The 14,922-nt window shown below is 38.7% G+C and overlaps 3 protein-coding genes across 5 annotated transcripts; 1 reads left to right on the top strand and 2 right to left on the bottom strand.

The window, feature by feature from the left end:
- The first annotated feature begins 221 nt into the window (after window positions 1-221).
- LOC113662645 (ras-related C3 botulinum toxin substrate 1-like) lies at window positions 222-6,017 on the top strand. The gene is made up of 6 exons (XM_027177660.2): window positions 222-570; window positions 2,134-2,205; window positions 2,889-3,006; window positions 3,386-3,448; window positions 4,441-4,600; window positions 4,869-6,017. Exons 1-6 carry the CDS (start codon window positions 536-538, stop codon window positions 4,997-4,999), a joined length of 579 nt encoding a protein of 192 aa, XP_027033461.1. The 5' UTR covers window positions 222-535; the 3' UTR covers window positions 5,000-6,017.
- On the bottom strand, window positions 5,803-10,465 carry crym (crystallin, mu). Its single transcript, XM_027177659.2, has 8 exons — window positions 10,145-10,465; window positions 9,924-10,074; window positions 9,030-9,092; window positions 8,842-8,943; window positions 7,005-7,188; window positions 6,791-6,912; window positions 6,443-6,527; window positions 5,803-6,115 (listed from the first exon to the last, which is right to left on the bottom strand). The coding sequence occupies exons 1-8, from the start codon at window positions 10,318-10,320 to the stop codon at window positions 6,051-6,053; spliced, it is 948 nt and encodes a 315-aa protein (XP_027033460.1). The 5' UTR covers window positions 10,321-10,465; the 3' UTR covers window positions 5,803-6,050.
- Window positions 10,466-11,406: 941 nt separating this feature from the next.
- Window positions 11,407-13,758, bottom strand: snu13b (SNU13 homolog, small nuclear ribonucleoprotein b (U4/U6.U5)). Of its 3 annotated transcripts, none has more exons than XM_027177444.2 (4): window positions 13,661-13,758; window positions 13,505-13,562; window positions 13,149-13,269; window positions 11,407-12,003 (listed from the first exon to the last, which is right to left on the bottom strand). In XM_027177444.2, exons 2-4 carry the CDS (start codon window positions 13,505-13,507, stop codon window positions 11,741-11,743), a joined length of 387 nt encoding a protein of 128 aa, XP_027033245.1. In that variant the 5' UTR covers window positions 13,508-13,562; window positions 13,661-13,758; the 3' UTR covers window positions 11,407-11,740. The 3 variants fall into 3 exon arrangements, with proteins under 3 accessions (XP_027033245.1, XP_027033244.1, XP_047673821.1); XM_027177443.2 differs by having other exon boundaries at window positions 13,650-13,746; XM_047817865.1 differs by having other exon boundaries at window positions 13,505-13,726.
- Between the last annotated feature and the right edge of the window lie 1,164 nt (window positions 13,759-14,922).

The following is a 14,922-nucleotide window of genomic DNA, read 5'->3' on the forward strand; positions in this document are numbered from 1 at the left end:
ATTTAGGAGGTGGTTCAGGGCAAATACAATGTTCAGAGTAGTTATTTTCTATTCTACTACTTAAATGAAATGAAACTCAAACAAAAACACAACACTCCGGTAGGTGGCGCTAGTGTGCATTAAAACAATCCCTCCGAATAAGCCCCGCCTTCTGCTTCAGGATTGGTTATTATAACACAATGCTGTTTGCGTGTACTATTAGCCAATCACGGTTCGAGGATGGTAACTGTCATGTTTATATTGTATGAGAGCAAGAAGAGGCGTTTAAAAAGACTGATTTTTTATACCGAGTTGTTTTGGGGTGGTGGCTGATGTTTGTTTAACTGGAACTTCTCTCTGTAGCTGAAAGATTTGGAGCACGGTTTGTTAGATCAGTTTGTATAGTAGTAAGTTTTAAAAGCTTGTTGTAGTTTGTGGAGAGAGAGAGAGAGAGAGAGAGAGAGAGAGAGAGAGAGAGAGAGAGAGAGAGAGAGAGAGAGAGAGAGAGAGATTTTAAGATTTAATTTCTTTATTGTGATCAAAGAAGCACAGTGACATGCAAGCCATAAAGTGTGTGGTGGTTGGAGACGGGTAAGTGTTTTTGTTAGTGTGTGTGTGTGTGTGTGTGTGTATTTGTGTATGTGTTTTTGTGTATGTGTAAATATATATATATATATGTGTGTGTGTGTGTGTGCGTGTGTGTGTGTGTGTGTGTGTGTGTGTGTTGGTTTACCTGCTCTGTAGTTTTAAGTCTTGAAGCTTTATAACGAGACACTGACTCAGTGAATGGGAAACTAAATAAAACTAACATCATCGTGCACTGATATTAAACAAGGCTGGATTCATTTCATTGGTGTAGTTTAATTACCCTACACATTTCTTTCATCTTCTCTCTCTCTCTCTCTCTCTCTCTCTCTCTCTCTCTCTCACTCTGTCTTTCTGTCTCTCACTCTGTCTTTCTGTCTCTCTCAAACACACATAAAAATACACACACATACATATGCACACACATATACACACACCTATATATATATACACACACACACATACACACACACGCACATACACACACACACATTCTTTAGTTCACTGGCTATCATTATCTCCGGTATTTTTCCTCATTCCTATAGTGTTGGTGTTTGTGTAAATAAAGTCAGATCCTGTGCTGTTAGAAGCTTAACGATTAATAACAATCTTAAAAATCACATTTATTATATTATCAGATGTTCATAACAGCCAGTAAATGGTATTAAATCCATCCATTTAGTTAGTTTATTCAAATGAATGTTTATTAATAATCTAGCAGTCAGAGGTGAGTCACTCATGGTGTATGAGATAAGCAGTGTTGCTCAATGTGGAGTCTAAACGTTTATTTATTTTTACATTTGGTTACAGTGCTGGAAATCAAACCCAACTGATGTAAATTGTGTTGTTGATATTGTTGATTTTGTGTAGTTATTTCTGTATAAATAACTTTTGTATAGGATTTATGTTTAGGAGCTAGGACAGGCCGCGTGAGTCTGTGCGCGCGCGCGTGTGTGTGTTTATGTGCGTGTGTCTGTGTGAGTGCGTGTGTCTGTGTTTGTGTGCGTGTGTCTCTGTGCGTGTGTGTGCGTGTGTGTGCGTGTGTAAATAGATGGACATATTGTATGGTGCTGTACATGCATTTATGTACAGGAGAGGCTGTGTGTCTCTGTGTGTGAGCGTATACGTTTGTAGATAGATGGACGTTGTATGGTGCTGTACCATTTATGTATAGGAGATAGGAGAGTCTGTGTGTCTGTGTGTGTCTGTGTGTAGTGGCTATAGAACTTTTCCTTTATTGGCTAAATATCTTCAGATTGCATCAAATAACATAATAATACAAAATAATAAACAGTCTATGTGGTATAATGTTATTGTAAAGCAGAAGTGTTGACTTCATTTGAATGTATATTGGACTTTTTTCCTGAAACTGTTGGCTTTCAAAAATGTTGTAGTAGCTCTGTTCTGTATGGAGTAGATACAAAAACATTCTTAAATGCAGTGTTAACAGTGCTGCTGTTTAAAATTTGGTATAATGGTATACTGTCACTGCAAATATGCATTCATTCTTAGCGGATTTTATTTATTTGTTTGTTTGTTTGTTTGTTTGTTTGTTTGTTTTGACTATAGGGCAGTGGGGAAAACATGCCTTCTGATCAGCTACACCACTAACGCCTTCCCTGGAGAGTACATCCCTACAGTGTGAGTAACATTACACATTAAACCCCTACAGTGTGAGTAACATTACACATTAAACCCCTACAGTGTGAGTAACATTACACATTAAACCCCTACAGTGTGAGTAACTTTACACATTAAACCCCTACAGTGTGAGTAACATTACACATTAAACCCCTACAGTGTGAGTAACATTACACATTAAACCCCTACAGTGTGAGTAACATTACACATTAAACCCCTACAGTGTGAGTAACATTACACATTAAACCCCTACAGTGTGAGTAACATTACACATTAAACCCCTACAGTGTGAGTAACATTACACATTAAACCCCTACAGTGTGAGTAACATTACACATTAAACCCCTACAGTGTGAGTAACATTACACATTAAACCCCTACAGTGTGAGTAACATTACACATTAAACCCCTACAGTGTGAGTAACATTACACATTAAACCCCTACAGTGTGAGTAACATTACACATTAAACCCCTACAGTGTGAGTAACATTACACATTAAAAATTAAACCCCTACAGTGTAACATTACACACTTCATTAGCCAGTAACAATGTTCAGTAACATTAGCCACTGTGACCACCTCCAGCTGTGTCTCCAGACATCTCTCAACTTCACTTCTCTCTCTCTCTCTCTCTCTCTCTCTCTCTCTCTCTCTCTCTCTCTCTCTCTCTCTCTCTCTCAAGGTTTGATAATTATTCTGCAAATGTAATGGTAGATGGGAAGCCAGTAAACCTGGGGCTGTGGGACACAGCAGGACAGGAGGACTACGACAGACTCCGGCCGCTCTCCTACCCTCAAACGGTACAGAGCCCCGACAGCAAACTCAATCCAGAGTGAATAATAACCATCCATTTAATTTCAGTTCTCATGATCGTGCTTCATTGATGTTTTTCATGTGAGCCTACGTACTGCGCCAATTGTTATGAAAACTGTTATGAGTTTCACTGTACATAAAGTATCCTATTGTGTCCTAACCACTAATTATTCTGCTAAATGAAACTCAATGCTTCCTCTGTTTGCACAATCTTTCTTTTTTTAAAGATCTCCCTGCTTCTACTTTCATACCATTCCACACGGCAGTGCCAAGTCAAGAAAGGGAACGGAAATGATTTTGCCTATTGTACATTTCTGATAGTTTCATCTCACATTTGAGTTTTTTTCCCCTCTCTCATTTGTACAGGACGTGTTTTTAATTTGCTTCTCGCTGGTGAGCCCTGCCTCTTTCGAGAACATCAGTGCCAAAGTAAGCAACTTCCTATCGAACCTGTATGGCTAAGAAAGTAAAATTAAATGAATTGCTAATCAAGTATAGAAAAGTATCTGGATGGCAAGGAAAGAGGAAGAGCCCAGAATAACACGTCTAGTCTGGAGTATTACGTAAAGCAGTTCCAGTATTTTATTTGCTCACAAGTCTTGTGGCTGTAGTATAATATAATTCTGTTGTGAAGCTCATAGACCTCATTGTTGACTCATCACAGCACCTGAGATATACAGTATTATGGAATGGCTTTGTAGGTGAGTTCTCACAGAGATGTGTGAGTAAGAGAGTAAACAAAGAGTCACTGTATTGAACTGGACGAAGCTGAATGTCTGTTCAACACAACATGGATGCCAGGAGGATTGGATTATTCTAGTATTTGGAAAATTTACTGCAGCTTTAAAAGCTTTTAATTCCTGAATCATCCACCCAATCCTAGTATGTGAAAATGTACAATGTAGATTTAAATGTAGGTGTTTTCCAGTAGCAGCACTTCCTGTAAGAGCCACACTATCACAGTATGACAGATGTACATTTGATTATGTCGGGTTAATAATTAGCTTCGTACCATATTATAACAGATAAAAGCACATCATAAAGCAATAATGGCAGGAAATAACACTAAATTGTATCTTTGACTTAAATAGAATTGAATGATGGACATTTTATGTCTTTGTAAATACTTGTCTTTGTAAGACAGAAATGGCTAAAATGGTATTTCAACCATTAGACACTCCCTACATGTCTAGATTTAATCTGCTCCACAGTTAATTCACCTGTACTTCACCTCTAAATCTGATATACTTAGTTTAATCTCACAAACTAGATAACACTTCTGACGATGACGTCCAGTTTCAGAACCACATAAGTCGTATAATACCGTCAAAGCTGTATATAGGATTAATTATTAATTACATATACGTATTTCTATTGTTATAAGTGAAATCCCAGTGAGTTGTCTCCTCCTTTCCCTATAGTGGCATAAAGAGGTCTCACATCACTGCCCCAACACTCCAGTCATTCTTGTTGGGACCAAGATCGACTTAAGAGAAGACAAGGACACTATTGAGAAGCTGAAAGAAAAGAAACTCACTCCTATTACTTACCCACAAGGTCTTGCTATGGCTAAAGAAATAGGTTGGTAAAAATAATAATAATAATAATAATAATAATAATAATAATAATAATAATAATAATCCTGTTGAAAGTTTCAAACTAATAGTTTGCACATGCATGTGATCTAATTTACCCTACTAGCTAGTTATTATTTAGAGTACCTGTAATTTTGTAAGCTTGTGTGTTATTTTCTTGTGTCTGTCAATCCTGTCGTACACGTTGCATTCTCCTGTGAACGTACACTGGATAAAGATGTTGTGTATTCTATACGTTTCTAATCTACGTACAGGTGCTGTGAAATATCTGGAATGCTCAGCCTTAACTCAGCGCGGCCTTAAGACTGTGTTTGACGAAGCCATCCGTGCAGTCCTGTGCCCACCGCCGGTCAAACGGAAAAAGCCGAAGTGCCTCTTACTTTGAAGGAGCCGTCCACAAAGAAGCGTCTGGAACGGTGATGATGGAGGATGTGTCAGATATACGATGGAAGACTCTACCAACCATACACCTACATCTCACTTACTTGTGTTCTGTAGTAATTCTAATTAGATAGAGTTGTTTTTTTGTTTCTTTGTTTGTTTTTTTCATTGTCGAGAAGCCGGGGTGATTTTTCCTCGTTATATCTTTACACACTAAGTAATCCTTTCTTTATTATATTTCATCCATGAGAGCCTATATATTTTGTTACAAACTGCACTTTTTTTAAGGAAATGTAAAGTTGCCAAAATGCAAATCTACCTTTTAATAGTTTTTGCTTATTCTATAAACACTAGTAAGAACAATTCTGTTGCTTATACACAGATAAGAACTTCATTGATCCCCGAGGGGGAATTTGGCAATCGCTTTTAGGATTTTATTCATTTTGATTAGTTTATTAATTATTTTGTGTACATATTGGGCTGAAAGATTTGATGCATAAGTTACATTACAACTTTCATGTGTTCACTGACTCTGATACAGAATACATGTTTACCATACAGAATTAGACTCTGTGATTATTAATATGTGCTGCATTTACTCATGCAGTTGTAGTGAAAGATGATGTGTTTATTTCAGCCCAGTATTGTATAAAGCATGTTGTTTAGCTGATCAATAGATTTTGGATCAGTGTTTTTGCTAGCGTATACAGCGAGAATGAGAATGGTCTGTTTAAAAAAAAACCTGCTCTCAGTAGAAAATGATGTAAGTGAAGGCACACAGAGAGAGAGGACACACAAGAGAACTAGTTAAGAGTTGTTCCAAATAGATGTTTTATTTTTCTTGTGAGATTTTTTGAATTTTTTACTGTAACAATCTGTAGAAATTAGTATTCGTGATTTCATACAAGTGTTAAGCAGTTAGTTCATCTAAAATCAGTTCCCACTGTCATCGTGTCTGTTAAATAGATTTACTTCATGTCTGTCTGTGTTCCATTTTACAAATTAGAGTTGTTATAATTGTACTGCTGGTGATTCTTCGTGTCCAGGCTGATACTTCACTGGCTGCTCTTCCACTTGTCAAACACAAGCTTAGCAGCGACTGCATCTTGTATCCCCATCCCTGCAATGCCAAAGAAAAGCCAAACTTAATCCGATTAAGTTTACACCCAGCAGCTGATGTTTAGATCAACAATTGTTTCATAGTTTTTGCTAATCACTTGAAACTGAATCATCACTAACTGAATCATCACTTTAACTAGAGCCTAAAAATCCCCTTTATTGGGTAACAAAAGTAAATCTAAAGTCAGTTATCAAATAGCAAACATTGGTGAGAATTAGCAGTTCACATTTCCTTATCAGTCTGTCTGCTTTTGAGAAACTTGTGTCTGATTGTGCCTGGATTCTTCCTCTAGTCTAATTCTGCTTGTACTTATTAGAAAGAATTTACCCAGCGACTTAAACACCGTCGTCTTGTTGCGCAAAGCAGGACGAGTTCCGTTTAAAACTTCTCCAAGTTCAGCAAACACTTCTGCCTGGTGAAACAACCAAAATTAGATTTTGATTAACCCTGGAAGTTAATACATGATTTATTTTCCTCCTGTAGGTGCTCTGAAAAAAAAAAAAAACACGGGTGTGGTTAAAGGTTTAAAGTTGAGCGAGTATTCAATCCCAAATAGTGAAGAGATCATTACTGTGAATCCAAACAGGAAATAAAGTTACAGTAAATAATGTCTGTATATGATACGGTGTCTGGAAAGGATCAGCGAACCGATTCTAAAATAAAGTGCATGCTCACTCCAGACAGAATGATGTCTCCTGACTCCACTGCAGCTCCCTCTTTGCTGTCCACGTAAATCACGGCGTCTCTCATCAGCGCGTCGTCGAGTTCTCTCCAGTCTGGACGACAAGCCCCGACCGCTTAAAGTTACACAGAAATGCGTTAAACAGCTTGGTGTCCTCCGATTACACTACACCTGTATGAAATGGTTTGTAATGAATGTGTTTCTAACCTGCAACATGAGCACCGGGTTTAACCCACTCCCCAAACAGCACCGGCTCATTAGAATTAGTGACCGTAATGATGAGATCCGCTCCACGCACTGCCTCTTCAGCAGAAGAAAAGATTTTTACAGGACCCTTGACGTTCACAGCAAACCGCTCGGCTGTCTCCAGTCTCCGGCTGCACACACGCACCTAAATGTAACACAGTGGCACGGTACTACACATCACTGGTGTAGTCTACGTGATACGCAGGTATACGCCGTATACCCACTAGGAAAGGCCAAGGATTTCCGTATACCCACTTAAAAAGCGTGAGGATACGTAACAATATCGTTTTGTGACAGAACTTTCATTCATAATTCACCCCGTCTGTGTTGCGAACACACAGACTGTGGTTGCGATTGCGAATCACTAACGTTTTTGGACCATTGGGGCTTCCGTGGCCTTTGACCTGATCTGACGTCACCTACCAAGGAGGAAAATCAGTTGCTTGACGGTCTTTTTTGGCGCAAATTTGAAATTAACTAACTAATGTAAAAGAAGATATGAAACGAAAGCAGACTCAAACTACACTCTTTGTGTGTTTTCGGAAGCCTGCGCCTAAAGCTACAGCAGCTTCGGGTGACATTTCACCCACAGCCCGAGTACAAATGAATTTGGAAAGCTTTGTAAACTACCAGTTCATTCAGTTCATAATATTCTGCAATGAACAAATGTTTTTTGTTCACTCTTAAATGTACATTTAAAATTGACAGCTGATAAAACCTGTGCTCCAGGTCCCATATTCATATAACATTTAAGGCTAAATGTAGTTCTTAAAGGTTTAATTCACCCAAAAATTAAAATTGTGTTATTTCCTCACCCTCAATTTGTTCCAAAACTGTATGAGTTTCTTTCTTCTGTTTAACACAAAATATAATATGTTGGAAAATGTTGGTAATCAGACAGTTGGCAGCACCCACTGACTTTTATTGTCTATATTTTTTCCTACTGTGAAAGTCAATGGGTGCTGCCAACTGTCTGATTACATTTAGCCTTAAATGTTATATGAATATGGGACCTGGAGCACAGGTTTTATCAGCTGACTGTCTTTTGTTGCTTATAATAAATTGGAATGTTGATAACACATAAGCAGTCTTTCATAATGCTCTAAATTACACGTAGATGCATATTTTATGCATTAGTGAGTGTGGTGGTGCCTATGGGGTGTTGCTCTAGGATGGATGCATAAGAGGCGGGGGGGGGGGAATCACAGTATACTCATTACAAGTCGTGGTTAGAGTATGGTTAGAGAGTCTGACTCGTAATCCTAAGGTTGTGGGTTCGAGTCTCGGGCCGGCCATGACTGAGGTGCTTTTGAGCAAGGCACCGAACCCCCCGACTGCTCCCCGGGTGCCGCAGCATAAATGGCTGCCCACTGCTCCAGGTGTGTGTATTCAAGGTGTGTGTGTTCACTGCTGTGTGTGCACTTTGGATGGGTCAAATGCAGAGAACGAATTCTGAGTATGGGCCACCATACTTAGCCGTATGTCACATCACTTTACAAAAAACTAGACTACACCACTGCTACACATGTAATATATATAAATATAAATAATAATGAATAAATAACCTTGATCGTTATAATATAACTGAGTTGTCTTTAAGGGGTTTAGGTTGTCGTCATTATACCGACATTAAATACGTTATAACAGTTAAGAAGTCAGTTCAGTTTGAAAAAATGGGATGAACCAATTGCCTTTGGTTCTCTGAGGTGAGGCTATAGAGCATAGCAAAGTGTACAGAACAGATTGGACGCTGCATCCATTTCTGACAGATGGATCTTTTCAGCTTTGAGTCATTTACCTCTTTAAAGGAAAAAAGCTGCGTGAAGATTTCGTAATGGCTGACAGCCTGCTGGCCACAGCCGAGGATGCACAAGACGTCCGACTGCTCGGGCATCAGCAGCTAGTGGAAGAAAAATCTGCATTTAGTGTCATTGCCGTGTCATATTGACACAGGCCTAAAATGCAATAGCTTAATAAGGGTCTTACTTTAGCAGAAATGGCTGACACAGCTGCTGTCCTTTTATGGGTGATATCTGACCCATCCATAACCTGTACAAGAGCAAACAATAAATAAATAAATAAATAAATAAATAAATAAATAAATAAATAAATAAATACACAGTAACTACAGAATATATCCTTAATCATTTAGTATATTTAAGTAATGGTTATACTATGGAAATGGTTTACAATCCCCAGGAGGCTTGGGCATTAGACAGAAATGCAAGAGCCCTAAGCAAACAGTAAAACACGATACTACCATGCTTCACTGTGCAGATAGTGTTCTCAACTAGAACTTTTGTCCCAAGACCAACAAAAAGTTCAGTATTGGACTTCTCTGACCAAAAAACCTATCCACAGTCTCCAACATGCCTTTGAGCAAACATCAACAGGAGTTTAATTTATATACAGCCCAACTTTTTGAAGGCTTTCTTTAAGCTAGGCTTAAGAGGAGGGAACTTTTAATCAAGCAACTATTTTATACAGTGGTGTGAAAAAGTGTTTGCCCCTTACTGATTTTGTATTTTGTCTTCCTTTAATAATAAAAACCTTCATTTAAAAACTGCATGTTGTGTTTACTTGTGTTATCTTTGACGTATTTAAATTTGTTTGTTGATCTGAAACATTAAAGTGTGACAAACATGCAACAAAAAAAATAATCAGGAAGAGGGCCAACACTTTTTCACACCACTGTATATTACTGTACCTGATACTATTAGATAGATAGATAGATAGATAGATAGATAGATAGATAGATAGATAGATAGATAGATAGATAGATAGATAGAATAGCTAGTTAGACAGACAGACAGACAGACCAATAGTCAGTGATAAACCTTTACACACTATAGAAGTTCTAAAGGCTTTTTCTGGACTGACCGCTTTGACGTTGCCATATTCAGGGTTAAACAGTAACACGGTGGCTTGAGCTGAAGGTAAAGTGAAGTTTCCTTCCCGTCTGTAGAAGGCCACCATCTTCGTACACAAAGTGTCCTCATGTGTAATGTATGCAGGCATCAGCCCTAAATACCTGTACACAGACATGAGTGTTATTAATACAGTTAAGGTGTGATTGTGAGTGATGATGATGCTCATCATACCCGTTGTGTTTGTTTATAGGGACCACACATCTCACAGGTTGCACCACTTCTGTACTGTCACTCAGGGAAAACTTCCCCAGAACTTCCTCCAGCCGCGGAATCAACTCGTCATAACGAAGAAACCGAGCAACGACGTCGTCGGTCAGAAACACGGGCTGTTCACGGGCCATCTTCATCCTCAAAACTCCATTCAACAAGGAGGAGAAGCTCGCTACGGCGTGCACGCGTGCAAAATTCGGACTTTATCACGGTCAGACGTTTATCATTTGCACGCGCACGCTAAGTCCACCGTAGCAGTGAAAAGCCACGCCCACTGTCACACATTCACTAAATTCCAGGAGTTTCGTTATCACGACGTAAAGTGGGCGTGGTTTATGGAGGTCTTCGAGAAACACCCTCTTTCAAAAAAAGAGCATACCTACGATTGGTAATGAAGGACATTCATACAGGTAGATTTTATATTTTACCTCTCTTATGCTTTATTATCTTACAGTTAAGCTGTAGGCCACGCCCACCCGATGACGCAATATCTGTTAGGCTAAGTGCATCCCCTCGGTGTCCTGTAGCGTTCGGTATTTTAACTTTTAAAGACAAAACACAAAATATGTCGTCATTGATTAATGTTTTGACTCTCTGCCAGTTTTTATACAGGAGTCACAATGCAAGAACCTGTACTCAAAAGAGACAAAATTCACTTAATTTGAATCAATAAAAATAAAAAGGCGGTTTAAAAAAGCGCATTTTGTTTAATATTCAGTATTTTCTCTTTTTTTAAAGAGCTCTCTGGTTCCCTAACGACCAAAAGCAAGCCAGTAGGTTTAATTAGTGCGTGTGTGTGCCCATGCAAGCAGGAATACACACTCAAGGGTGATAAACCACGGTTAAGTTGTTTTAACGGGGCCAAACACTTTCTCCTACAGGGCCACGTGGGTTTGGATTTTTTCACTTAATAAAAACCTTCATTTAAAAACTGCATGCTGTGTTATCTTTGACTAGTATTTAAATTTGTTTGATGATCTGAAACATTAAAGTGTGACAAACATGCAAAAAAATAAAACCAGGACAAAAAAAACTCACTGTGTACATTATATATATTCTCTCACACACAAACACAGTGGCCACCTCAAATCCATTCTGTAGGTGTTCAGTTCTAAACTGAAGTCTTACAATAGTATTTGATGTGTAAGCAGTGCTGCACACACCAAGAAATGTAGATGTCTAGCTTCATTGTCGTCATCTCACACAAAGAAAAAAGCAGCAAACAGATTTCTAAAATTTATTTTTGAATATTGAAGTCCCCAGAATAGGTTTGTACATAAAAAAACAGAAGCAAAAATAATGTTAAATGTAAGAGCAACACAATTTAGAAATGAAAAGTAAATCAAACAAACATGCTATAAATCACAAACATGCTCTAAATCATTACTTTTTCTCCAAAACTAACCTAATTCCAATCGGTTCAACTTGATCATACAACTTTCCCTAAATCTAATCATATCAAAAGAAGAATTTTAAATCATGAGGACTATACATGGTTTACAGAAGTTTAACAAAAAATTAACCTGATTTTGATGTTAAAAAAAAATCACAACAAGCTCAGACCAAAAGTCTCTCAATTGCCATCTGCACAGACTGGATCTGCGGTTTCAGCTGTGAACCTTCCTTAATGGTGACTGATGTGGCAATAACGGGTCTGGACACACCACAAGCTCGTCCAAGGGCCTGCTTGGACCTCACGAAGACGTAAGGCACATTTTTATCCTCACACAGTAATGGAAGGTGTAGAATAATCTCCAGCGGTTCAGCATCAGCAGCCATAACGATGAACTCAGAAATTCCACGGTTCAGTGTTTTAGTGGCTGTGAATTATATCAATAGAGTATTACATACAGTGTCAGGCATAAACAAGCCATTACATGTTACATATTTACATTTACAGCATTCAACAGACTGTTTAATCCAGGGGTATTTATGAAAGTTCCAGATAGTCTACATGAAGTCTTGTCTATATTACACTCTATATTAATCAATAATTGCAACAGAAATAAATACAAATAATGTAATTATTTTAAATTTAGCAATAACGTCAGGAATAAACATTAAGATGTGCTATTATATGAAAATAATCCAATGGAGCCTAACATGAAACAAAGTTACTGTTATCACCCAGAAATTTTACAATTAACACCACATCCTGAACTGCATTTTTTTCTCTTAAACTAACAGCAATTTTGTAATGATTACTTAATTCTGTAATTTATGACACTTTTCCTCTCTCATAGCTGAGTGGTTATAGCAGATGTTTCTGTCATCAATATCTTTTCCCATTCAAGCCTGTTCATAAGAATAAAATGTAGCTTGTAATGTTAGCAGGAACGTGCAACAAAGTCCTCTATCCTGAAGATTCTCCCATGTTGGAAAACATACTAGCTGTACCACAATGACAGACTCCTTCTATAAGTGTTAAATGTCTCCTTGCTGAAAACTTTACAATATTTAAATTCAAAGTTTTGTTTCCCGGACAAAAAAAATATAGTTTAGTTTTTTTTATTATTGTATGCTGACCATATTCATGATCCAAGTCCCTGAAATTTAATTAATACTATATAATCTTAGCTCCCTGAACTCTGTCCAGAGCTGAGCAACCGAGTGTTAAGGGCCTTCTTCAGGGGCCTGGTGGACCTGGGGTTCGACCTTCCGATCAGTAGCCCAACACCTTAACCACTGAGCTACCACATCCCTCTGAATATATTCTCGTTAATAATAATAAAAAACCACAGAATATTATCTTGCTAAGAGTGGTTAAGGTGTTGGGCTACCAATCAGAAGGTTGTGAGATCAAATCCCACGTTCACCAAGATGGCACTGTTGGGCCCCTGAGCAACCCTCAATTGTTCAGTTGTATAAAAAAAATAAGAGCGAGAGATGTAAATGTGTCAGACAGCCACGTGTAAAAGATCCCACATGTAAATGTTAAACCTCCACTGTTGTTGGAGACTCTTACCCTCGTTTGCTCCTTTACGCAGCTGCTTGTAGTTGGACGCCTGCTGCACGAGGTCCAGTATAGTTTTGGTCAAAGTGGCATCAGCCAAAGGGTAAGCTTTAGGGTTTACTTCAGGTTCAGTCTGATATGGAGACAATACAACACACCAGCATGACAAGCTGTGGACTAAAATGCGAAGCTAGGCCAAGTTTTTATTTCAGTGTGTAAAATAATCAGTCCCATACAATAGTGTTGTACTATAAATAACAGTGTACCTTAATAACGACAATAAAACATTTATACACATATGAAGTTAGAGAAGCTCACACGTGTAATCAGCTTGGTGTTATCTTCATCACCTGGAGTCTGATACTCACCATGATTTTAGAGCTTAGCTCAAGTCCTCTCGGCGAAAGCTTCACGGAGGACAAACACCTGCGGGGTTCAAAGAAAAGCTTGAAATACAAACAAACAAAAAAAACTCGCACTAAATTACTAAAACACCGCGAAAGCACAACGTACAGCGTGCGTACCGAACAACTGCAGACTGCGACACGTGGTTTGGGAGAAGAAGCACTGCGCATGCGTGAGTTTCTTCTGGACCGGAAACAGGAAGCGGGTCCCCCCCCCCAACTGTTCAAATGATACAAAGCTAATCGAGACACTCGTGCAGTAAAAACAGGGGTGAAAAACATTAAATAAAAAAAAGCTGTTTTTACAATACATTCGTTTATCTGTAAGTTAACAAGATAAATGATAAATAAAATTAATTGACTGAAACAAATAAAGTTAGTTATCTGTCAATTTCTTTCATTAACCTTACCATGAAGAAGAAGAAGAAATTTTTAAGCTTTGGAAGGGAGAACCTAGGCAGGTTGAAAACAAGTCATGCAGCAGCATTTTGGATCATTTGCAGAGAACGAGTTGAATTCATAGGTAGACCTGCCAGCACAGAGTTGCTGTAGTCCAGTCTTGAAATGACAAGAGATTGAACAAGCACCTGAGCAGCCTGTGTGGACAAAAATGGCCAAATCCTTCTAATGTTGTAGAGAAGGAACCGACATGAGCGAGTTACTTTAGCAACATGAGAGGAAAAGGACAGTTGATTGTCCATGGTTGCCCCAATGTTGCGAGCTGTGGCTGAGGTGGGGATCAGATCGTTATGCAAGGATATAGCAAGATCATGACCTGGGGATGAATCACCTGGCATGAACAGCAGTTCAGTTTTGCTAGGATTGAGCTTTAACTGATGAGCAGTGATCCATGATGATATGTCTGCCAGACATTCTGAGATCCGTTTAGAAGCTGTGGTATCTGAGGGTGGGAAAGAGAAGATAAGTTGTGTATCATCAGCATAGCAGTGGTAAGAGAACCCATGTGAGGAATTACCTTCAACAAGACAGGGAGTATACAAGGAGAAAAGAAGAGGACCAAGTACTGAGCCCTGTGGGACACCTGTGGAGAGTCTGTGTGGAACAGATGTCACTCCCCTCCATGTTACCTGATATGGGCATCATTCTAGGTAGGAAGCAACCATTCCCAAGCTGATCCGCAAATCCCAAGAATCCTGAGGGTGGACAAGAAAGTCTTGTGGTTGACCGTATCAAACGCTGCTGAAATTTCAAGGAGGATAAGGACGGATGACAGTTTGGCTGATCTAGCAACATGTCGTTTCTCAGAGACATCCAAGAGGGCTGTCTCTGTGGAATGAGCTGCTTTAACGCCAGACTGGTTGGGATCTTGGAGGTTGTTCTGTGAGAGATAGATAGACAGTTGATTATAGACAATGCATTCA

Source organism: Tachysurus fulvidraco, chromosome 8, assembly GCF_022655615.1.
Source record: "Tachysurus fulvidraco isolate hzauxx_2018 chromosome 8, HZAU_PFXX_2.0, whole genome shotgun sequence".
Classification (NCBI taxonomy): domain Eukaryota; kingdom Metazoa; phylum Chordata; class Actinopteri; order Siluriformes; family Bagridae; genus Tachysurus; species Tachysurus fulvidraco.